Raw genomic sequence first — 23,826 nt, 5'->3', positions numbered from 1 at the left:
CTTGCCCTATATATGTCCATTCTACAGACCTTCATCTTGCCCCTATCTGTGTCCATCCTACAGACCTTCATCTTGCCCCTATCTGTGTCCATCCTACAGACCTTCATCTTGCCCCTATCTGTGTCCATCCTACAGACCTTCATCTTGCCCCTATCTGTGTCCATCCTACAGACCTTCATCTTGCCCCTATCTGTCCATCCTACAGACCTTCATCTTGCCCCTATCTGTGTCCATCCTACAGACCTTCATCTTGCCCCTACCTGTGTCCATTCTACAGACCTTCATCTTGCCCCTATCTGTGTCCATTCTACAGACCTTCATCTTGCCCCTATCTGTGTCCATTCTACAGACCTTCATCTTGCCCCTATCTGTGTCCATTCTACAGACCTTCATCTTGCCCCTATCTGTGTCCATTCTACAGACCTTCATCTTGCCCCTATCTGTGTCCATTCTACAGACCTTCATCTTGCCCCTATCTGTGTCCATTCTACACACCTTCATATTGCCCCTATCTGCATTCATTCTACACACCTTCACCATGCCTTTATCTGTGTCCCTTCTTCGCAGCTTCACCCGGCCTCTATTTGTGTACATTCTATGGACCTTCACCATTCCCCTTTGTTAATACAAAAGACCTTTACATAGCTCTTATTTGTGTCCATTCTACACACCCTCACCCTGCCCCGGTTTACATTCTACAGATATTTATCCTGCCCCTGTTTGTGTCCATTCTACGGACTTTCATCTTGCCCCTATCTGTCCATTCTACAGACCTTCATCTTGCCCCCTATCTGTGTCCAATCTACAGGATTTAATCTTGCCCCTATCTGTGTCCAATCTACAGGATTTAATCTTGCCCCTATCTGTGTCCAATCTACAGGATTTAATCTTGCCCCTATCTGTCCATTCTACAGACCTTCATCTTGCCCCCTATCTGTGTCCAATCTACAGGATTTAATCTTGCCCCTATCTGTGTCCAATCTACAGGATTTAATCTTGCCCCTATCTGTGTCCAATCTACAGGATTTAATCTTGCCCCTATCTGTGTCCATTCTACAGGATTTAATCTTGCCCCTATCTGTGTCCAATCTACAGGATTTCATCTTGCCCCCTATCTGTGTCCAATCTACAGGATTTCATCTTGCCCCTATCTGTGTCCAATATACAGGATTTAATCTTGCCCCTATCTGTTTCCATTCTACAGGATTTAATCTTGCCCCTATCTGTGTCCAATCTACAGGATTTCATCTTGCCCCCTATCTGTGTCCAATCTACAGGATTTCATCTTGCCCCTATCTGTGTCCAATATACAGGATTTAATCTTGCCCCTATCTGTTTCCATTCTACAGGATTTAATCTTGCCCCTATCTGTGTCCAATCTACAGGATTTCATCTTGCCCCCTATCTGTGTCCAATCTACAGGATTTCATCTTGCCCCCTATCTGTGTCCAATCTACAGGATTTCATCTTGCCCCTATCTGTGTCCAATATACAGGATCTAATCTTGCCCCTATCTGTGTCCATTCTACATGATTTAATCTTGCCACTATCTGTGTCCAATCTACAGGATTTCATCTTACCCCTATCTGTGTCCAATCTACAGGATTTAATCTTGCCCCTATCTGTGTCCATTCTACAGGATTTAATCTTGCCCCTATATGTGTCCAATATACAGGATTTCATCTTGCCCCCTATCTGTGTCCAATCTACAGGATTTCATCTTACCCCTATCTGTGTCCATTCTACAGACCTTCATATTGCCCCTATCTGCATTCATTCTACACACCTTCACCATGCCTTTATCTGTGTCCCTTCTTCGCAGCTTCACCCGGCCTCTATTTGTGTACATTCTATGGACCTTCACCATTCCCCTTTGTTAATACAACAGACCTTTACATAGCTCTTATTTGTGTCCATTCTGCACACCCTCACCCTGCCCCGGTTTACATTCTACAGATATTTATCCTGCCCCTGTTTGTGTCCATTCTACGGACTTTTATCTTGCCCCTATCTGTCCATTCTACAGACCTTCATCTTGCCCCCTATCTCTGTCCATTCTACAGGATTTCATCTTGCTCCTATCTGTGTCCATTCTACAGGCCTTCATCTTGTCCCCATCTGTGTCCATTCTACACACCTTCCTCTTACCCCTATCAGTGTCCATTCTACACACCTTCATCTTGCCCCTATCTGTGTCCATTCTACAGACCCTCATCTTGCCTATATTTGTTTCCCTTCTATGGACCTTCACTCTGCCTCTATCTGTGTTCATTCTACACACCTTCACCTTGCTCCGATCTGCAGTCCTTCACACCTTCACCATGCCTTTATCTGTGTCCCTTTTTCACAGCTTCACCCGGCCTCTATTTGTGTCCATTCTATGGACCTTCATTGTTCCCCTTTTTTAATACAACAGACCTTTACATAGCTCTTATTTGTATCCATTCTACGCACCCTCACCCTGCCCCGGTGTACATTCTACAGACATTTACCCTGCCCCTGTTTGTGTCCATTCTACGGACCTTCATCTTACCCCTATCAGTGTTCATTCTACACACCTTCATCTTACCCCTATCTGTGTCCATTCTACACACCTTCATCTTACCCCTATCAGTGTTCATTCTACACACCTTCATCTTACCCCTATCAGTGTTCATTCTACACACCTTCATCTTACCCTTATCTGTGTCCATTCTACACACCTTCATCTTGCCTATACTTGTTTCCCTTTTATGGACCTTCACTCTGCCTCTATCTGTGTCCATTCTACACACCTTCCTCTTACCCCTATCAGTGTTCATTCTACACACCTTCATCTTACCCCTATCTGTGTCCATTCTACACACCTTCATCTTGCCTATACTTGTTTCCCTTTTATGGACCTTCACTCTGCCTCTATCTGTGTCCATTCTACACACCTTCATCTTGCCTATACTTGTTTCCCTTTTATGGACCTTCACTCTGCCTCTATCTGCATTCATTCTTCACACCTTCACCATGCCTTTATCTGTGTCCCTTTTTCGCAGCTTCACCCGGCCTCTATTTGTGTCCATTCTATGGACCTTCATTGTTCCCCTTTTTTAATACAACAGACCTTTACATAGCTCTTATTTGTATCCATTCTACGCACCCTCACCCTGCCCCGGTGTACATTCTACAGACATTTACCCTGCCCCTGTTTGTGTCCATTCTACGGACCTTCACCCTAAACCTATCTATCCTGCCTCTATCTGGGGTTAGATCTTCATCCTGCTATAATTTTACAAACCTTCGTCCTACTCTTGTATTTCTCTATCCTACCACTGTCTCCCTGCTGTTGCCTGTGATGCGTGTGCCTCCATCCTATCCTCATTCTTTTAGTTGTTTAGCCAGCCTGGCCTTCTCTGTTAAAGTATACAGATTTCTCCCAGCCTATATATCTCTCCAAGCAAACTGCACCTTCCTTTCTTCTCCCAGCTTATATCTGTCTCCATTATACTTTCCTTTCTTCTGTGTTCTATGCCCACTATTTATTTTATCCAGCATGTCTCTGCCCTCTGTTTTATGTGCAGATTAATCTTTACTTTATTTACTGCACTTTGGAAAATCTTCATAATGATAATGTAGTTTATTTCTTGCTCTGTGAGGAAATGGAGACTTTTTTCTCAACATAGCTCGAACAATCCCACAACTTTTATTCCTCTATGACCTATTGTAGATATGTGCGTGGCCATAAACTGGGCACATCTTCAGCTGGTAAATATTTCCATACGTTTTGCTGAGACATTTTCTCTAGGCCTTTTAAATGTCTGCTTATTTTAAGCTCTTTTACTGAGTGATATGGTAGGAGACATATTACCAGAGAAAGCGGTAGCATAAGATTTTAGTATTCTATTTTTATTGATTGACCCGTTGTGATGAGGATGAAGAGTCTGTTGTTGGCACATTCAATAAGCCATTTACACAAGAAGATACCAAAAATGCCTTCCAAACACGAGAGCTTTGTAAAATAATCTAAAACACAACACAATCCTGTGTCAGTCACTGATCGAAAAAGGAGCAAATAAAAGGGAATATTTGAGGAACACATTGACGTATATGATTTTGAAATCTTTTCTAGAGAAGAAAAAACAGAGCAAGTTTTGGACAGTAAGCAGGAAGCCGCACAACTGGAGGCAGAGCTAAAACGACTTCAACAGGAGGTTAGCCTTATTATATTTTACAATAATCCTATATGACTAAGCCATTGTGAAATATTTTCACATACTAAAGCACCGAACAAGGGATTTTGTATTGTAATGGTTTTAGTTTGGATATTTGTAACCTTATTGTAATGTCGGTACACCAGGACGTAGTTGAAAACTAGTTAAAGTTAAATGTAGAAATGTTGGTTAATTATTTTATGTTATTGAGCAATGGAATGTTAAAGTGAATGATAATGTTGTTAAATAAACCGTACAAAATTATCCAATTGTAAACTGTACAAACCTAACACAAACAAATTTGGGAAATTAATAGACAATAGAAAGCCTCTCATTGGTATTTAGAGTTACATTTTATTTTATATTTTTCCAAATATATCTGCAAAATCTTTACAGTTACATTTTATTAATATGACATTTGTAGCTTCTATAATGGCTTGTAGGGATTTTGGTTCAGAAACATATTATGACTTTTTTCAGTCTTTTGAAGGCCAGTTGCTTGACTCTACTAGCCCCACACTGCTTAGACGCAATATGGGTCAAACTATGTTTCATTTCTCCTTTGATATCCCCAGAATATGAATTTACTTGGAGATGCTCGGTCTGCAAGAGTTTACCGAGATGAATTAGATGCACTCAGGGAAAAGGCTATCCGAGTGGAAAAGCTTGAAAGTGAAGTGAATCGCTATAAAGAGAGAATGCATGACATTGAATTTTACAAGGCTAGAGTTGAGGTAAGTTAACATTGAAATACATTTTTATATACAATTATGTGTGTAACTTTTTAAATTATGAGTGTGTGTGTATATGTGAGGAGGCAGGTGATCTCACCACATATGACAGCTACAAGTACCTGGGGGTACAACAAACACATGACAATCATGAGGAAGAGACAAGAAGGATAGGAACATCCAAGTACCTCCAGATAGTCAGACAGATCTGGAAGTCCCAACTCCACGGCAAAAACAAGTTCCAAGCCATCAACACGTATGCCCTACTAGTCATCATGTACCCAGTTGGAATAATAACCAGGCCAAGAGGAGAACTAGTCATCATGGATGTCAAGTCCCGGAAACTACACACTATGAATGGAGGATTCCACCTGAAATCCAGCACCCAGAGAATGTACACTGGCCACAAGGCCACAGTCCTCGATGACACACAGAGCATGCAAGTACATCATGAAGATGTCTCCCAAAGATGAACTGTTAAGGGAAAGCATGACACTTCAACAGATAGAATATACAGAAAGGAGGAGATTCCATAGCAAGACAAACCTCTACATGGGGTGTACCACCAGCAGATGGCTCACATGACAAAATCCTACCAGTGGTTGGAAAAGGCAAGACTGAAAGACCGCACTGAGGCACTAATCCTCGCAGCACAGGAACAGGTACTCAGCATCAGATCAATAGAAAGGATTTGGAAAGCAAAATCAGTAGTAGTCCCAGTTGTGATAGGAGCACTCAGGGCTCTGACTCCCAGTTGGGGGAGTGGCTTCAACGGATTCCTGGTGGGAAATCTGAGATCAAAGTCCAGAAGAGTGCAGTTCTTGGAAAAGCTAAGATACTGTGCAAAACCCTCAGACTCCCAGGCCTCCGATATATATAGGCTATTGGTGTTGGGAGCCAGAGGATTTCCCACTCTACGCCCCTCCTCTCTGCCATCCTCCAGTGCTGTGCTCGGTGTTAGCTGGGAGGAAGTGAATGTCTGCCACTTCCTCCCATTGCTGTCGATATCACAGGGGCCGTTTGAGCTGTTAACACTTTTGCCATCACGTGGCACTCTGCGTATGGGCCCCCAGAGCATGCAGGCTTATGTGGCTGTGTCTGCACCGGCGTAGTTCCGCTGCTGGATTGTTTGCTCTTTTTAGACTTCTACTAATGTTTAATTATTACTTTGTCTAGATCTCTTCTGTATTTTTTGTTATTGCTATGGAAATGGATATGGAAAACCATGCATAATTTTAGATATAATAACCATGTTCGTTTTTTCTAAGGAATTGAAAGAAGACAATCAAGTGCTTTTGGAAACCAAGTCAATGTTAGAAGACCAACTGGAAGGTGCACGAGCCCGATCGGATAAACTACATGAGTTAGAGAAGGAAAACTTACAGTTTAAAGCTAAATTTCATGACATGGAGATGGTAAGAACAGATCAAAGTCCATTGTTATCTTGATAATATTACGCCGCAGTAACTTAGAAGAATGTATAATATCTGTTCTTATGTGGAGCGTTAACAGTACATTCAAAGCTGAATTTAGAATCTTCGCTTCGTGACTCAGACTGCCTGAAAAAAATGATGGTGTCTGAGTCATTGGGATAAGTGCACAATGACAATAGCAATTCAGCTTGATCTAAAAATGACTAAAATAACTTCCATCCCAAAAAAGTTATTGTAACTCTTTCATGGTTGGGAAAGTACAGTCGGTCATGTTAGTGTGTATACTTGGGTTTTGTTTGGTTTTGTTATCCTACTAGCAGTGAATTTATCATTTTAGGAGCGGGACATGGACAGAAAAAAAATTGAAGAACTTATGGAGGAAAACATGTCTCTGGAAATGGCCCAAAAACAAAGTATGGATGAGTCTTTACATCTTGGCTGGGAGCTGGAACAGCTATCTAAAACCAGTGATCTCCCTGAAAGTAAGAGGCTTGCAAATCCTAGACTGGCTTTAGTTAAACATAGGTTCAGATTGTAATATTTCTTGCGTACTTAAATTCGAACGAATGGGGAAAGTACGTGCAGATGTGTTCAGAGATCCATTTGTAATGGATTTTGTCAACTAAGTAGTTTAATATCACAATTTTCTATCAAAGGATGAAATATATTTTATTGTAATGTACCTCTTGGTCCAGTCACTTGTATTGTTTTCAGGGTTCTTGTATTCACGTACACGAAGTAAAACAGAGGTATGGTTAATGTTTTCTTCTAAATAAAAAGGAGAGGAATAAAAGGTTCCAACACTCTCTTTTAATCTATTAATTAAAAGGTTCTGCTAAATTCCTAATCTAGAGTTAAAGGGTTCCATTACTGTGTACAGTGCAGGAACACTGTTACCATTAGTTTGCCCGCGAGGCATTTGCCTTGTTAGCCTCAGGGCAGGCGGCGGTTGAAGTCCAGGCGGGTGGCGAGGGAGCGTTGATTTGTGAGCTCTCCCTGCTCAGCTCCCTCACACGCCGCAGAGTGATGCCGGTAGTCAGAATGTGCCAGCTGGAACTCAGCTGAGCGCCCGCTTGGACCACAACTGACCGCCAGCCTGCCTTTCTGCCCAAACAGCCCGGCCAGCAGCCCCAAAATCCACCCAGCTCTCCCAAAGGTAGGGAGGCTGGGTGGATTTTACATAGAAACATAGAATGTGGCGGCAGATAAGAACCATTCGGCCCATCTAGTCTGCCCAGTTTTTAAAATGTCTGTGTGTGTGTATATCTATCTGTGTGTGTCTGTCAATGAATGTGTGTGTGTGTCTGTCAGTGAGTCAGGGAGCCCCCCTACCCACCATACAGCCCCTCTATCCATCTTACAGAAACCCTACCCACCATTCAGACCCCCTACCCACTCACAGACCCCCTACCCACCTCACAGCCTTCCTACCCACACCTTGCAACAACCATCCCCACCCTGTCTCCCTAAAAAACAACACAAACCCTGTCACAGCCTCCTCCCACAAACCCTGTCACAGCCCCCCCCCCCACAAGCCCTGTCACAGCCTCCCCCCCCCACAAGGCCTGTCACAGCCCCCTCACATACGCTGTCACAGCCCCCTCACACACCCGGTCACTCCCTCCATACACGATCTTAAAACATTTTCTGTATGCACCTAGATAAGGGAAAAACGATTCCAGTACTGTCATTTTATTGAGTGTAAAAAAAAGTACCAGAACTTCCTTACGCTAGCAGGCTTATTCACTAAAAAGAAAATTCAAAGTACATTTTAATTCTTTTTCTAATTCTCTAAGCCAACTATGCTATCAGTTCAGCAACTGTGGCCTCAAATTTGAAATTCTCTTTGAATTCTCGCTTTACCTAATAACCCTGGAGGAATGTAAAAAGATTCCAGATGTCTCCCAATTTATAGTTAGAAAGTCTGTTTAGCAACTTAAAGCATTCTCTACTCTTCAATCTGGCATCGAACGTTTCTGATGTATGATAGAAGGGGTTTAAGACCTTGCCTACACCCTGTTCTAGTCTTAATGGTTGGTATGGTATTAAAACATTTATTATTGGTCTGTCAACTGTTTTATTTTGGGTTGTGTGTTGTTGTTTTTAGGATGTTTTACATTTCTGTTTTGCTGTTGACACATGGTAGAAATGTTGATTGTGAATGTTCTATGTTCTGCAGCTCCACAGAAATCCCTTGGACACGAGGTGAATGAGCTCACGTCAAGCAGACTTCTGAAGCTGGAGATGGAGAACCAAACTCTGCTGAGTACTCTGGAAGAACTCAGAAGCACAGTGGGTTCCACAGAAGGCACGAATGCAAAGATCCTGAAAATGGAGAAAGAAAACCAAAGACTGAACAAAAAGGTAATTGGTGCAGAATGTACGAAATTAACAGGCTTATTTAAAACGTTTCTCGGCCAGATGAAGACTGCATAGAGCTCTCAGGGGGACACAAAATCAGCCATTTATCCACGTATGTTTTGACCTATGTAATACTTCCTCGTGCTGGATGTGGCAGAGATACCCGTTTGCCAAGTTCTTGGACAGTATTAAAATTTTTGTTTTAAGTGGTGAATCCTGCTGTAAAGCTGTTAACTGGTTGTCTTTTGTATGTTTGTTTGTTTTTTTTATGGGGCTTTTTAACGCTGTTTTATAAACCAAGTATCACAAGCCTAGTTGTGATATTTGTGTGTAATGCTTATATAATGCATTGGAACAAGTCAATTTTTCTGACATTTTGCGTCACACTGATACCGGAGAAACTGACGGAAGCCAAGCACAGAGAGATGGACACAGGTTTCTTCAGGAAGGAAGAGATTCTTTATTGGATCACCGATCGGGACTCAGAGGGACTAGCGTCACCAAAATACAGCAAAGTCTGAGTCCTGAATACATAGAGTACATTCCTTATATAGCACTGTAGCTCCTCCCACAATTAACTACACCCACACATACCCTTAACCTATTTAATGAATAGAGTCTAAACTCATCCATCCGGTCTAACCACGTGGCTCATCTGATACAAAGGAGAGGGACGCGTAATTCCAGTTCTTACATTCCTGCACCTGGTCAGTACAGTGATGACAGTATCTTAGCTACGTGTTATTAACTAACTGATACTACAAACACATATACATACATATGCCTTGTGGCAATCTTAGCCTGCTAAACTTGTATTTTACTGGAATTACATCACATTCCCCCCTTTGATGCCTCTGATATTTCACAATTACTTGAGGCATCACTTAACCTTGGTTTGCATATACCTCAGGTTACCATGAACCAGACCAGACTTATCTTATGATGTGAATCTTCAACATTCATCTTCTTGCATTGGTTCTCCCTGATCTAGAGCCTTATACTTATATATCGCCATTATCTGTGCAGCAGCCTTCCTCTCTGCTATACTTCCTATCAGGCTTTGCACAGACCTAACTACTAAGGGTATAAGACACGGTAGGAGTAGACACAACAGTAAAATCAGTAGGACTCCACCTACCACTGCCTTAAGCCCTCCAAACCACTCATACCAGCTACCAAACCAACTACTTGGATTGTACCCTTTCCATACCTGAGTAGGCACATGCGCTAGTTTAACCATATGGCTAGTAAGCTCAGCTATTGCTTGCCCTTCGTCATCTATTTGAAGACAGCAATTACTTAGGTTAAACTTCCCACATACACCTCCCTCTACTGCCAAAAGGTAATCCAAGGCTAATCTATTTTGGTACACTGCTGTCCTCATCCTGGTGTTATGCTTCGCTAGAAGATTGAGCGCTTGTGATGTTTCATTAGTGATAATCTCAACCACCGCCTGTAACCTTATAATACGGTTGAGCATATAAATAGGGGTTCTATAACCAAAGGTACCATCCTCAGCCCACGTGGCTGGCCCATAGTAATCTATGATACGCTGGGGAGGCCATTCATTATCTTCCCAGGTGCCTATCTCTATGGGTCCCCTTTTCTTCCTATGATTCACATCATACACTTTAACACCTAAAGTCTCACCTGTTTCAATCGGTAACAAGAAGAAGGATGGTTTGAGCATACCCAACACACATGCCCCTTCCCAGTCCTGTGGCAGCTCCGAATAGGCTTTCTTACCACAGATCCAGTACAAATTTGCTGGGGCTCTCCAAGTAGATGTGATGGATAGATCAAACCACACATCCTTTAAATTGGCATATCTAGCAAACGGGTTAGATGGTTCTGAGACATTTGAAGCCGACCACCAAGTTGTATTTTTAGTATCATCATCATAAGCTTTTTGCCCTAGACAAGTTAATTCTCCTACAGAAGTATTATACATTATTCCTTTCCTTGCTATGCAAACATAACCTATGATGGAGGTCTTTAATCTCCACTCAGATTTACCTCTAACACTCATCTGATAATCGGCTTGTGAAGATATTAATTGTTGAACTGCCTCAGAACCGGACATTACCTCCTTTGCTTCCTAAGGCCATTGGTCTCCCATGTTAGTACCTCCACACACATAGCAGTTGGTAACATTAAGACTACCGGCAATACTTTCAGCTAAATCGATGAACAGGTTTTTAGCATTATGGGGGATCTTATTATCTATACTCATCTCTTCGTAAAAGGAATGGTATACTTGATGAGTCTGGGAGGATACCGTATCAGTCTCTATCCCTATAAATAATATTGTCCCAGGGTCTAAACCCGTCCCGTATATTTGAAACCCAAATAAATTTCCATACTTATCTAGGAACTTGTCGGGGTTATTAATAAGTATATGGACTGGGTTGCATTCCATAGACTTACAGTATGGATTGGTAGGCAACTTAGTCACTATCATGTCTTTGTCTACTGTCTGTCCCCAAGTTGCCCACCCCACACAAGACCAATATGGGCAAAAGTTATAATCTCTATTTGGGCATCTAGGACTTACATATTTATTTTTGCTACTGAGACAAATATATTTATCGTTAGACCCATACGTCCTCTCCCATCTAAGATCCCCACATACATTCCACGGCTTTCTACCACTCGATATCGCTTTACACGCATCAAATAGCAGAACACCCGAAGAATGTACGGATTCTAACACCGTCTTATTAATTAGGGTCCCCTGAGGATCTCCATTCCTGAGAGTCAACCAAATTGTACGAGGCTGATACTCCGGACTGAAGCACTTAGGTTCTCCTACTCTTAAATGGCACACACTATAATCTATATTTAAGTATTTACATCTCGATACATCTCCTTTACATTCGTATTGTGAATGCCAAATTAGGGTTTGGGAAATATGGTTACCTGTTCTCGTAGTCTTAATGCATACCTCACAGCTAGGAGTGTCGGTACCTCTACCTTCCTGAATATAAAAACACATATAAATAAACACAATCAAAAGCACATCTTTCGCCGTCATCCTCAGTCTTCGTCCGTGCGATGGAACCTCAGCTTCCAGGATGTGAGGGCTGCAGGGAATGGAGTTCTGCTCGTCTTCACAGGTGTCCCTTCGAGACTTTCCTGGCTTATACACTATGTGATGGTAAGCGGACAGGCTTTATTATGGCCTTCTCACTCACACCTGTAACAATAAAATTTGTAATCCACAATAATTCCTCGTTACTCCGACTGAGTAGTGCGTTTCAACCGGATCTTGCAGGGATTCTCTGGATCTGCTGTAACTTGCCAAGAATCGACTGCTGCTGGTTTAACCCTGGAGTGATGTATCCACGGAGTCACTTCTGCTACTTTTATCGCTGTAGGGGTAGACAAAAGAACAACATAAGGACCTCTCCACTTGGGCCCTAACGGTACATTATTCCACTCTTTAATCCACACTTGATCTCCTGGATGATAACTATGAACAGGGGGATAAATATTCACAGGTAATCTATCTTGTACCCATTTCTGTACCTCCTCCATAGTCTTACCCAACTCTACAACCTGCTGCCGAGTAATTCCTTCTCCCAACTGACTCAAGTCCCCCCTTAAGTTACCAAGTACGGGAGGTGGTCGCCCATACATGATTTCAAAAGGAGAGAGGCCCATCCTTCTGGTAGGGGTACTGCGGATTCGCAATAAGGCTATAGGTAAGAGAACGTTCCACTTAAGTTGGGTTTCCTGACACATTTTAGCCAACTGGTTCTTTATAGTTCTATTCATTCTCTCTACCTTACCAGAACTCTGGGGTCTATATGCAGTATGAAGCCTCCACTTTATACCAAGCATATGAGTCAGTTGTTGTAGGCACTGATGAACAAAAGCTGGACCATTGTCCGATCCTATAGAACAGGGTAGTCCATATCGGGGTATTATTTCTCGTAGCAGGAATCTCACAACTTCTCCTGCTTTCTCTGTACGAGTAGGACATGCTTCTACCCAGCCTGAATAGGTGCACACAATTACCAGCAGGTAACGATGTCCACCCGATTTAGGCATCACTGTAAAGTCTATTTGTAGATCGGACATGGGGAGTCCCCCCATAAACTGAACTCCTGGTGGCTTTACTGGTCCTTGTCTTGCATTATTCTTAGCACACGTTACACATCTGCGTACAATGGCCTGAGTCAAGTTGGACAATCTTGGTATGTAGAAATGTTTCCTGAGAGATTCTTCAGTACTGTCTCTCCCAGAATGTGTCCCGTTGTGATAATTTTGGACAATTTCTACCGCTAGTGATGCTGGTATGACTATTCTTCCATCTTCTAGCTGATACCACTTGTTCTCCAAATACTTTCCCGGTTCAGTCTTTAACCACTCCTCTTCTTGAGCTGTATAAACTGGAGTCCATTGGGACAGTGGAGTTGGTATAAGAGCAGCTATATGCCCCACATACTCCTGTCTTCCTGATTCAGCAGCACGCTTAGCTGCACTATCTGCCATCCGATTTCCCTTGGTTACATCACCATCTCCTCTCAGATGCGCTCGACAATGTATGATACCGACTTCTTTCGGCTCCCACACTGCTTCCAATAGTTGTAGGATTTCAGCTGCGTACTTGATTTCTTTGCCTTCTGAATTCAGTAGTCCTCTTTCTTTATACAAAGCTCCGTGGGCATGAGTGGTTAAAAACGCATACTTAGAGTCCGTATAGATATTTACTCTTAAACCTTCAGCCAATTGTAACGCTCGTGTTAGTGCTATTAATTCTGCCTTTTGTGCTGATGTTCCTTTCGCCAGTGGCCGAGCTTCTATCACCTTGTCTATTGTTGTCACTGCATATCCTGCATAGCGGATCCCTTCTTTCACATAACTACTGCCGTCGGTGTAATATTGAACATCGGGGTTCTGGATGGGAAAATCACGAAGATCTGGTCTACTTGAAAATACTTCATCCATTACTTCCAAACAATCATGTTGACTTTCAGTAGGTTGTGGCAAAAGGGTAGCTGGATTTAAGGTGTTTACAGTCTCTAAATGCACTCTTGGGTTTTCACACAACATTGCTTGATACTTGGTCATACGGCTGTTACTAAACCAATGATTTCCTTTGTAATCCAACAACGTCTGTACTGCATGTGGGACTCGTACATAAAGTTCTTGACCCAGAGTGAGTTTATCGGCTTCAGCTACTAGCAGGGCGGCTGCAGCTACGGCTCTTAGACAAGGTGGAAGTCCGCTGGCCACTGCATCCAGTTGCTTAGACATGTAGGCAACAGGTCTTTGCCATGATCCCAAGTACTGTGTCAATACTCCCACAGCCATTCTTCTTTGCTCGTGTACATATAAGTAGAATGGTCGTGTGTGATCAGGTAGACCTAATGCTGGGGCACTCATCAAAGCCTTCTTCACATCTTCAAATGCCGTTTGCTGTTCTTGGGTCCATAAGAAGGGGTCGTGCTCTGTACCTTTGATAGCTGCGTACAGAGGTTTTGCTAGTATCGCATAGCTGGGAATCCATATCCTACAGAAGCCTGCTGCCCCCAAGAATTCTCGCACTTGTCTTCTATTCTTGGGTATTGGTATTTGGCAGACAGCTTCTTTTCTCTCTGGCCCCATAATCCTTTGACCTTCAGAGATATGGAATCCCAGATACTTGACAGTTGGCAAACACAACTGAGCCTTCTTCCTGGACACCTTGTATCCTGCCTTCCAGAGAATATGTAGTAGATCGTGCGTTGCTTGCTGACAGATTTCTTTTGTAACTGCTGCTATCAACAAGTCATCTACATATTGTAACAATACACACTCTCCTGGGATGGACTCGAAATCCAATAGATCTTGACTTAGGGCTGAACCAAATAGGGTAGGTGAATTTTTAAACCCTTGGGGCAGTCTTGTCCAAGTCATTTGGCGTTTTGAGCCCGTTACAGCGTTCTCCCATTGGAAAGCAAAAATACATTGACTTTCTGCGGCAATTCGGAGGCAAAAGAAGGCATCTTTGAGGTCTAAAACTGTGAAGTAAGTAGCCCCGCCCGGAATTAAAGCAAGCAGGTTATATGGATTGGGTACAACTGGATGTATACTAACAACCGCATCATTGACTGCTCTTAAGTCCTGCACAGGTCGATACTCATCTGTGCCGGGCTTTTGAACAGGCAGCAATGGGGTGTTCCAGGGGGAAGTACAGAATTTTAGGATACCATACCGTATGAACTTATCCAGATAGGATTGGATGTTCTTCTTAGCCTTCTGTGGAATGTGATATTGTCTTAGGCTCACTGGATAAACCCCATGTTTCAGTTCAATTTTTATAGGTGGAATATTGCGGGCCAGTCCTGGTGGGTTGTTCTCTGCCCAAACTCCTGGTATGTTAAACAATGTCTCATCACTCCTAGGGTTTTGGCTAGTCAACACTGTATAAAGTCGCCACTCTTCTTCCTTTGGTACGGATAAAGTCATAATACCTGAAGGTCCATTAAACTTTAAAGATGTTGTTCCATCTGGTAGGAACGTAATCTGCGCTTGTAATTTGGATAGCATATCACGTCCCAGCAATTGGACTGGACATTCAGGCATATAAAGGAATTGGTGTTTTACTACGTGGCCTCCCAATGTACAGAGTCGACTTTTAAGAACCGGTCTTTCAGCACTTCTTCCAGTTGCTCCTATCACAGTAATAGTCCTTCCAGATGGAGGAGCAACTAGATTAGTCACCACTGAATGTTCAGCACCAGTGTCGATCATGAACGCACTCCTTTTCCCCCCTATTGATACATCGACCATAGGCTCCGCTCGACCAAGGGGGATGGAGCCCGGTCGGTATCAATAGTCCTCCATGACAGTGTCAGCCAATCCTACAAAGTCCCTACCTTCTCTATCGCGGGACCTTTGCGCTGCTGGAATATACCTATCTTCCCTAACACTTCCTCTGTTCCCATTACTCCCTCTATAACCATTACTCCCTCCGGGGCCTCCTCTACCTCTCGCTCTGCCTCTAAAGTTTCCGTAGCCTGCCCTGGGTAGGACCCTCTCGTACTGCTCTCTTTGCGGACATTCGTTCCTCCAATGCCCTTCTTCCTTGCAATACGCGCACTGATCCCTACTCAAAGGCTCCCTACTCCATCTATTATTGCCTCTATCTGGGCCCCGTTTATCTACGCCTGCGATTGCTACCGCTAGCATATCAGCCTTTTTACGCATCTTGCGCTCTTCCTCTTTCTTGCTTTCTGTTTCCCTATTCATATACACCTTATTAGCTACCTCCATTAGTTGGGTGATTGACATACCTGCAAACCCTTCTAACTTTTGTAGCTTGCGCTTAATATCTCCGTAAGCTTGGCTGACAAAGGCGGAGTTCACCATTCGGGAATTGTCTGCGTCTTCCGGATTAAAGGGGGTGTACAAGCGGTACGCCTCCAATAATCGGTCATAAAAGACACTGGGCGCTTCATCGCTTTTCTGGATCACCTCAACTGTCTTCGACATGTTAATGGCTTTCTTTCCTCCGGCTTTCATGCCAGCAATTATAGCGTCTCTATAGGCTCTGAGTTGAACCATATCAGCACCATTTACGTTCCAATCGGGATCAGTGTTGGGATAATGTGTTGCGGCCCATGCTGCTGGATTAGCTTGGTTCAAAGCACGGGCTCTATCTTCTAATGCTTTAATGGCTGCTTGATTTATTCTTGTCCTTTCCTCATTGTTAAATAAAGTCATTAGTAACTGCTGGCAATCAGCCCATGTCGGATTATGCGTCTGTACTATTGAGGTGAACAGATCAGTCATGGCTTGTGGTTTCTCAGTATACGAGGAATTGTGGGTCTTCCAGTTTAAAAGATCGGTTGTAGTGAAGGGAACATATACGAAGACAGGGTCAGCTTGTGCCATTTGACCTGCGGCATTAATATAGGCTGACCCGGGATTCAGACGAAGAGGCATCTGATAGTGTCTCAATTGTTGGGCACCGGTCAACTGTCGGGTCTGTATGGGGCTACGTGGAGGGGCGTCAGTCATGGGTTCCGGTCGGGGAGAGATAGGGTATGGGGATGTGGGAGGTTGGTTTTGGGAAAAGGTGGTAAATAGAACACTTCGGGCCGAGCTAGATGAAGCTTGACCGGAAGTCTGAAGTGGCGCCAAATCAGGATATTCGTTTCTAATGGAGGTGGGTTCTGGTTCCGGAAGGGGAGATTTAGTACGAGGGGGGGTGGATCCTGTACTGGAGGAGGAAGCGGAAGTGGATGAGGGTAATGAGGGAAGGGTTACAGGACTTCCTGTATTTGCGTCACTTCCTCTTACCGGAAAGTAAGGGGGCGGCAAAGGGATCTCGGACTCAGGGGGCGTGTCCAAAATGGGCCTAACACCAGCCCTAGTGGACGAACAAGTCCTAGCTACCATGAGGCGACACTGCTCCTCGTGGCATGTCTGGAGCCATTTTGGCGAGTCATTTACGGCCTGTCTCCAACAGTCAATATAAGGAAACTGGCCGTAAAGTTCAGGCCTACCCGATACAGCCACGTGTAAGCGCTGTACCAGAGTTGGATCCAAACTGCCACGTGGCGGCCATGCCGCAACCAAAGTAGGCCACTCCCTAGTGCACAAAGTGACCAAACGTACAGGGGACATCTTAACCCCAAAATCACAAACTTTGAATCCCTTTTTAAAATTCTTAACCATACATCCTAAGGGATCCGGAATCGTTGACTGCGACGCACCCATATTTAACAGTGGAACGTCGTCGACAACGATTACTATACACGCGTACTATTCAACAGTCACACCCGTTTCCTCTGGCAACAGCACCACGTGGTACGGTTACCAAGTGAAACGTACACAATAACAATAAACACTCAGGGAATTCCCGTACACACACAGCTGCTACACCAGTCACTATATAATCAATATTATGCCCTTTGGCGTAACTACACAGTCACCCACGCTATAATTCTCTATATACGAATTACCCGTCTATAACACACCCCAGTAACATCGTCTTTTACAAATAGCGGTTACAGTACGGTTAGCATAGGTCAAAGCACAAGTTAAGGTCACAATACAATTATTAGTGGTTATGGTGTTAAACATGCAATGGACGACAATGATTAGTACTTATTATATAATGTCAGTAAATATACAGGGTTATGGTACCGTGCACTATAATACAGCAACACACTATTAACACTCTCGCTAGACGGCTGAGCTCGCGCTATCTAACAAGATATACACTTTACTAAAACAATCGTTAACACATTTACAATTCCCAACTAAACTATTGGCCAGTACCTTGAATGGACTACCTAAAACTATATACACCCGTTTTGGTTAGCCACACTGCCCAATCACCACATATACATAGCGAGCTAGAGAACCGAATTTACACAGGCGCCTCTTAGTCGCACTATACAACGAGCTAGAGATCCGAATTTACACAGGCGCCTCTTAGTCGTACTATCAAAAGTCTAGTGGGTTCCAAATTTACACGCCTTCCCACTTAGCCCAGATAGGATGAGAACTAGCGAACCGAATTTACACAGGCGCCGCTTAGTCTCCCGGTCCCTCCGACCTAGCGAACGTAATATACACCCTAGAACGCTAGTCTAGACAAGACACCGGTGTCCGGCTAGGGCTATCTTACACCAGGACCCCGCCTGACTAACCAAATCAAACGGTCTGACTAAAGAGCGTTCGATCGAGCGGTGCGCCTTCGCTCCTTCCCTCCGACAGAGGGGGCAGATACAGATTCAAAAACCCCTTTGGGCCTACCGCACAATCGGTATACCCCTAGCGGGTCCTGCCGTCTAAAACAGCAGTTATCTTACCTCCTCGTTCCTGAACCTGAGTTCACACTCATCGACGGGGACACCCCAGCACTTCTCACGTAGAGGCCGATGATCTCCTGGACAACAGACCAGTGGCGCCGAGACGAAGGGAGGTCCACGCAGAAGTTCAGGGGTGCAGCCGTAGAGAACGTGGGCAAAGATAGACCGTCTCACGCCTCTGCCTCTCAGCTACCGTTGAACGATGAGCTTCCCGGCCAATGCACCAAATGATACCGGAGAAACTGACGGAAGCCAAGCACAGAGAGATGGACACAGGTTTCTTCAGGAAGGAAGAGATTCTTTATTGGATCACCGATCGGGACTCAGAGGGACTAGCGTCACCAAAATACAGCAAAGTCTGAGTCCTGAATACATAGAGTACATTCCTTATATAGCACTGTAGCTCCTCCCACAATTAACTACACCCACACATACCCTTAACCTATTTAATGAATAGAGTCTAAACTCATCCATCCGGTCTAACCACGTGGCTCATCTGATACAAAGGAGAGGGACGCGTAATTCCAGTTCTTACATTCCTGCACCTGGTCAGTACAGTGATGACAGTATCTTAGCTACGTGTTATTAACTAACTGATACTACAAACACATATACATACATATGCCTTGTGGCAATCTTAGCCTGCTAAACTTGTATTTTACTGGAATTACATCACAACACCAAATACTGATGATGTATGATGATCATATAGCACTGTCTACGTAGCTTTTTCAGCATCTTTGGTGCTCTAATCAAAGAAAATAAATCTCAGTTTAGTTTTATTGCGTACTGGGGTGTTTTTTCACTAAAATCTTAACAGTAGTGAACTGAGATCCAAATAGAAATAATATTGGCTAAAACAGCCAGCAGCCAAGCTATAGGTGAGATGGAGAATTTATTATTATTATTATTATTATTATTATTATTCCAATCAAGTGTTTATTCTTAAAGGGCAAAGTTTCCGTGGATGTTTTTATTGTTTTGTTACAACGTAACCCCATCAGTACTTTGTTAGCTGTCTTGTCAATTTGCACCCCTTCCTCTCCTTTACATTGAAGTCAAGCACATGTTGTGATAGGGAATTGGAAGGCGACACATCACGAATAGCAAACTTTTTCTGAAATATAATAAATGCGTTGGATTCCATTTCTGTCGCAAGGTCCAGGAAAGTAACATATCTTAACTTTCTGCAAGGACAAACTGTTCTGGTACTGTTTAGACTTCTGATGGTTTTTGTTGTGTGTTTTGCTCTTGATTTTCTGTTTTTAGCTTGAAAAACTAGAGGCTGAATTATGTCACGAGAGGCAAAGCATTCAGAGCAGCCACAATCTGAGTGATGACCTCATGAAAGAAAAATCACAGCTAGAAAAAACCATAGAGATGCTTCGTGAGAACTCTGAGAGACAGGTGACCAAGTGCCTTCATGTTATGTAATGATTTGCCAATTGCAACCCAAAACTGTCTAAGTTAAAAAAAAAAAATGTGTGTATATATATATATATATATATATATATATATATATATAGTTAAAGGGTCTCATATATATATATATATATATATATTTAAAGGGTCTCTAGGTTTGGCAGTATGCCTCTTTGTGGGATTTTTGCTCCCTAAGCGTAAACACTTACCGTACACCAAATTTATTGCCATGAATTGGCAAACTAGTTTATAAAAAAAAAAAAAAAGCAAGCAGAGATGGTCACGGCCTTAGAACTGGGAAACACAAATCCCCATCACACCAGCTCACCAGTAAGTGTCCCTGGGCAAAACCCCTAACAATACATATCCACCTACCTCAAATTCTCTTGTGTTTTCTAAGCAGGGCTTTCTTCACCTCTCAAATGTCCCCTTTTTATCATTGTAAAGCTCTGCAGAATGTAATGCTGTTTTAATAATGCTAATAAAAAAATAAAAATCCTATTAATAAAAGGTATGACCCCATCACCCCCACCGCATGCACATTTTACCAAGTGTTAGACACGTTTCTGACTATATAATGCTAGAGAACGCACAATAATTTGAAAGCTGTTTGTGCTTTTTATTTATTGCTTTATTTTTTATTTTTTTTAGGGTCCTTAATGTCATAAAGCATTACTTTTCTAATCTCATGTACGTAAATGGTTAAGAGTTTAATTGCTGGTCTCTGATGATCTGATATTTCATGGTCCGTTCACCTCGGTGGTTTATGCACGTCCTCTATCTTTCATCCTTTTTCGGTCGCTTTCTTACATTTCACAGAGCTGTTCCTCTGATATGCCATATGTAGATGAGAGCAGATGCATACTGTTCGCATTTTCTTGATGGAAAATGGCGTGCATCAAACTGGCAGTAATTCACTCTCTTCCCTCCCTGTCAGTCAACCTCTGCTAATTCATGTAATTAGATGTAGATTCACATCAATGGAGGAGTATTTAATGAGATTTAATGTCCTCCAAAACCAGTGATGAAGTAAATCTGGATGGGCAGCAGAGCTTCTACAAAGTTTTTATCTTGCTATTAAAATTCTAATCCCTATTCCCTAGGTTTGGGTATGATTTTATAGGGATGATAAACTTCACATGAGTGCTGAAGCCCCATTAAACTGTAGGCTATATGCATCCCATTAACCTCTAGGTATAAGGGTGACAAGTGTCCCTATTCCACACAATGTTTGTACCTTTATTGTGCCCAAAAGTTCTAATTGTCTAGACGAGTAGTGGTTGCCAATCCAGTGCTCACTCCCACCAGTCCGGGACCACTTGTTTCTAAGGTTCTTTTTTTTTTTTTTTTTTTAACTTCTTCTTCTAAAAACACCTTAGACACAACTGGGCAATCTCTAAATCCTGGACTGGTGAGGGGGGAGGTGGTACGAGGACTGATTTTGGAACCACTGGTCTAGGACTATTACTAGTGTGAATAAACTAGACGATCATTCACAGTGAAGCAGAAAAAGAACTCCACCTTGGGCTTGATTCAAGCAATAAGTTACATTTATTAACGTGTGTGTGTTACATAAAGGTGAACCGTGAATTGGGAATATAATGCCATTTAGCAGTTATTCAAGACTCTAGATTGACTGCTTTCTAAGTGTCATGTATGAACATACGGGAACCAAGAGAACGCCACGATTCACATGATAAAAATTCAAGCTTTATTAGTATTTATGAAGTAGACACATAATACAATGTGTTGTAAAGTTTTTGTGCTCCCCTATGATTCCGTATTTTGTGCCTACTTCTGTTGGTTTCTGTAGTTCGTACACTGCTACATGGAATTTGAGACCTCCGGAATGGTAAATTGTCTCAATCCTACATAATTTGGATGCGACGAACGTGTGTGCTTTAGGATCATTTCTACTTTGCTTTTTAAATGTCTTTAGAACCCTGACAGCATTATTTTTTTCCTAATACAAGCTTCACAATTCTGTATCATTTTTACTACATGGGTTTTTGTTTGTTTTTATAGATTTAATTAATGTTTGGATTTTTTTTAATCAATATTTCACCTCTAGAAGCATAATTCCCACTAATCTTGGGCTGATCGGTATGTGTATGTCCTTAAATTTGAAGCAATTTCATATACAAAAATGTTAATCTATTTTCTGGTACTGCCATGCAGATCAAAGGCCTAGAGCAAGAGAACGAGCATTTGAATCAAACCATCGCTTCCTTGAGACAGCGTTCCCAAATTGGGGCAGAGGCGAGGGTCAAGGATATTGAAAAGGAAAATAAAATTCTGCACGAAACCATTAAAGAGACAAGTGGCAAATTAAACAAGATAGAATTTGAAAAGAAGCAAATCAAGAAGGATCTGGAACATTTCAAAGAGAGAGGTGAGAAAGCGGAGGAACTGGAAAAGGACTTGCACAGAGTACAAAAAGAAAACGAACATTTGCAAAAAAAGATAACCAGCTTAAATATAATCTGTGAAAAGACAGAGTCTTTGGAGCACGAAAACGTAACCTTAGAAGTTGAAAACCGAAAGCTAAAAAAGACTTTGGATAGTTTAAAGAATCTTAAGTATCAGATGGAGTCACTGGAGAAAGAAAACGGTCAACTTGAAGAAGAAAATTTAGATTTACGGAGAGCTGTAGAATCTCTGAAGAGCACAAATATCAAAGTAGCTCAATTACAACTGGAAAACAAAGAGCTGGAAAATGAGAAGGAGCAGTTAAGGAAATCGATGGACCTCATGAAAGCATCTTGCAAGAAAACCGAGCGTTTAGAAGTTAGTTACCAAGGGCTGGACACCGAAAACCAAAGGCTGCAGAAGGCACTGGAAAACAGCAATAAAAAGATTCAACAGCTGGAAAATGAACTGCAAGAACTAGAATCGGAAAATCAGACCTTGCAAAAGAATCTGGAGCAGTTAAAGATCTCGAGTAAGCGGCTGGAGCAGCTGGAGAAAGAGACCAAACTTCTGGAGCAGGAGACTTGCCAATTAGAACGCGATAAAAAGCAGTTGGAAAAAGAGAACAAGAGACTGCGTCAACAAGCAGAAGTTAAAGACACAACCCTGGAAGACAACAATGCCCAAATATCGAACTTGGAGAGAGAAAACAAGTTGCTTTCTAAGGAAGCGGTCACCTTCAAAGATTCGTGTGCAAGGCTGAAGGAGCTAGAGAAGGAAAACAAGGAACTTGTAAAAAGAGCTACGATCGATAAGAAAACCCTAGTCACCTTAAGAGAGGTAAGCTAAAATAAAATGGAGGTTTGATGCTTTCTATTTTTTATTTTTTTTATATACAGTCAAAATGTGTGGTAAATGGTTTCCTTCATACAAGCCTTGTTTAACATCTACTCAAGATGTCTTCCCATTATTACAATCTGGTCTCCAAAGATCTTTCTGTGACTTGTAATGTTCTACTGCAGTATGGGATCACAGCAGCACCATAACCACTACACCACGTCAAATCATTTTAGAAGGGCTTAACTTCTTCTCTGGGGTCCACCGGGCACTGCTTCCTGTCTCCACCTCAGCTCAGCTCAGTGAAAGTCGTAAGCTCTGCTCATTGAACTAAGCTTGGCTGTACAGGGCTTAGCTGATGCTGAGCTCTCACTAACCGCTTGTAAGAAGTCAAACCATTCAATTGGGGGGAGGGAGGGGGTCGCCGACCTGGGTAGTCAAGGCACCGTAGTGGTTATGGTACTTTTGAGTGTTCCATTAACATAAGTTATTTTCTGTTAAGAGCCTGACATTCCTTGCTGGGTGGGCTTTTTTAAGTAACACATTTTTGTGTTTTCATAGATTTCCTCCTTAAGAGGTTAAAGTAAAGTCTTCCTTAAAGCTGTGACATTATATTTTCTGAGAGGAAATATAAAGACAT

General features: G+C 42.6%; 1 protein-coding gene across 8 annotated transcripts in view; it reads left to right on the top strand.

Annotated features, from left to right (window-relative positions):
* The window catches only part of CCDC88A (coiled-coil domain containing 88A), a 196,135-nt gene that overhangs the window by 118,991 nt on the left and 53,318 nt on the right, over window positions 1-23,826 (top strand). For all 8 annotated transcript variants that reach the window (XM_063443986.1, XM_063443988.1, XM_063443993.1 and 5 more), the window contains exons 9-15: window positions 4,100-4,181; window positions 4,757-4,915; window positions 6,181-6,327; window positions 6,683-6,827; window positions 8,525-8,709; window positions 19,788-19,925; window positions 22,119-23,189. In XM_063443986.1, coding sequence (XP_063300056.1) covers window positions 4,100-4,181; window positions 4,757-4,915; window positions 6,181-6,327; window positions 6,683-6,827; window positions 8,525-8,709; window positions 19,788-19,925; window positions 22,119-23,189 — 1,927 coding nt within the window. The remainder of the gene's footprint in view (window positions 1-4,099; window positions 4,182-4,756; window positions 4,916-6,180; window positions 6,328-6,682; window positions 6,828-8,524; window positions 8,710-19,787; window positions 19,926-22,118; window positions 23,190-23,826) is intronic.

The sequence above is a fragment of the Pelobates fuscus genome, chromosome 2 (genome assembly GCF_036172605.1).
Source record: "Pelobates fuscus isolate aPelFus1 chromosome 2, aPelFus1.pri, whole genome shotgun sequence".
NCBI lineage: Eukaryota > Metazoa > Chordata > Amphibia > Anura > Pelobatidae > Pelobates > Pelobates fuscus.
Note: the sequence above shows the minus strand (reverse complement) of the source record. Positions and strands in the feature narration are given on the sequence as shown.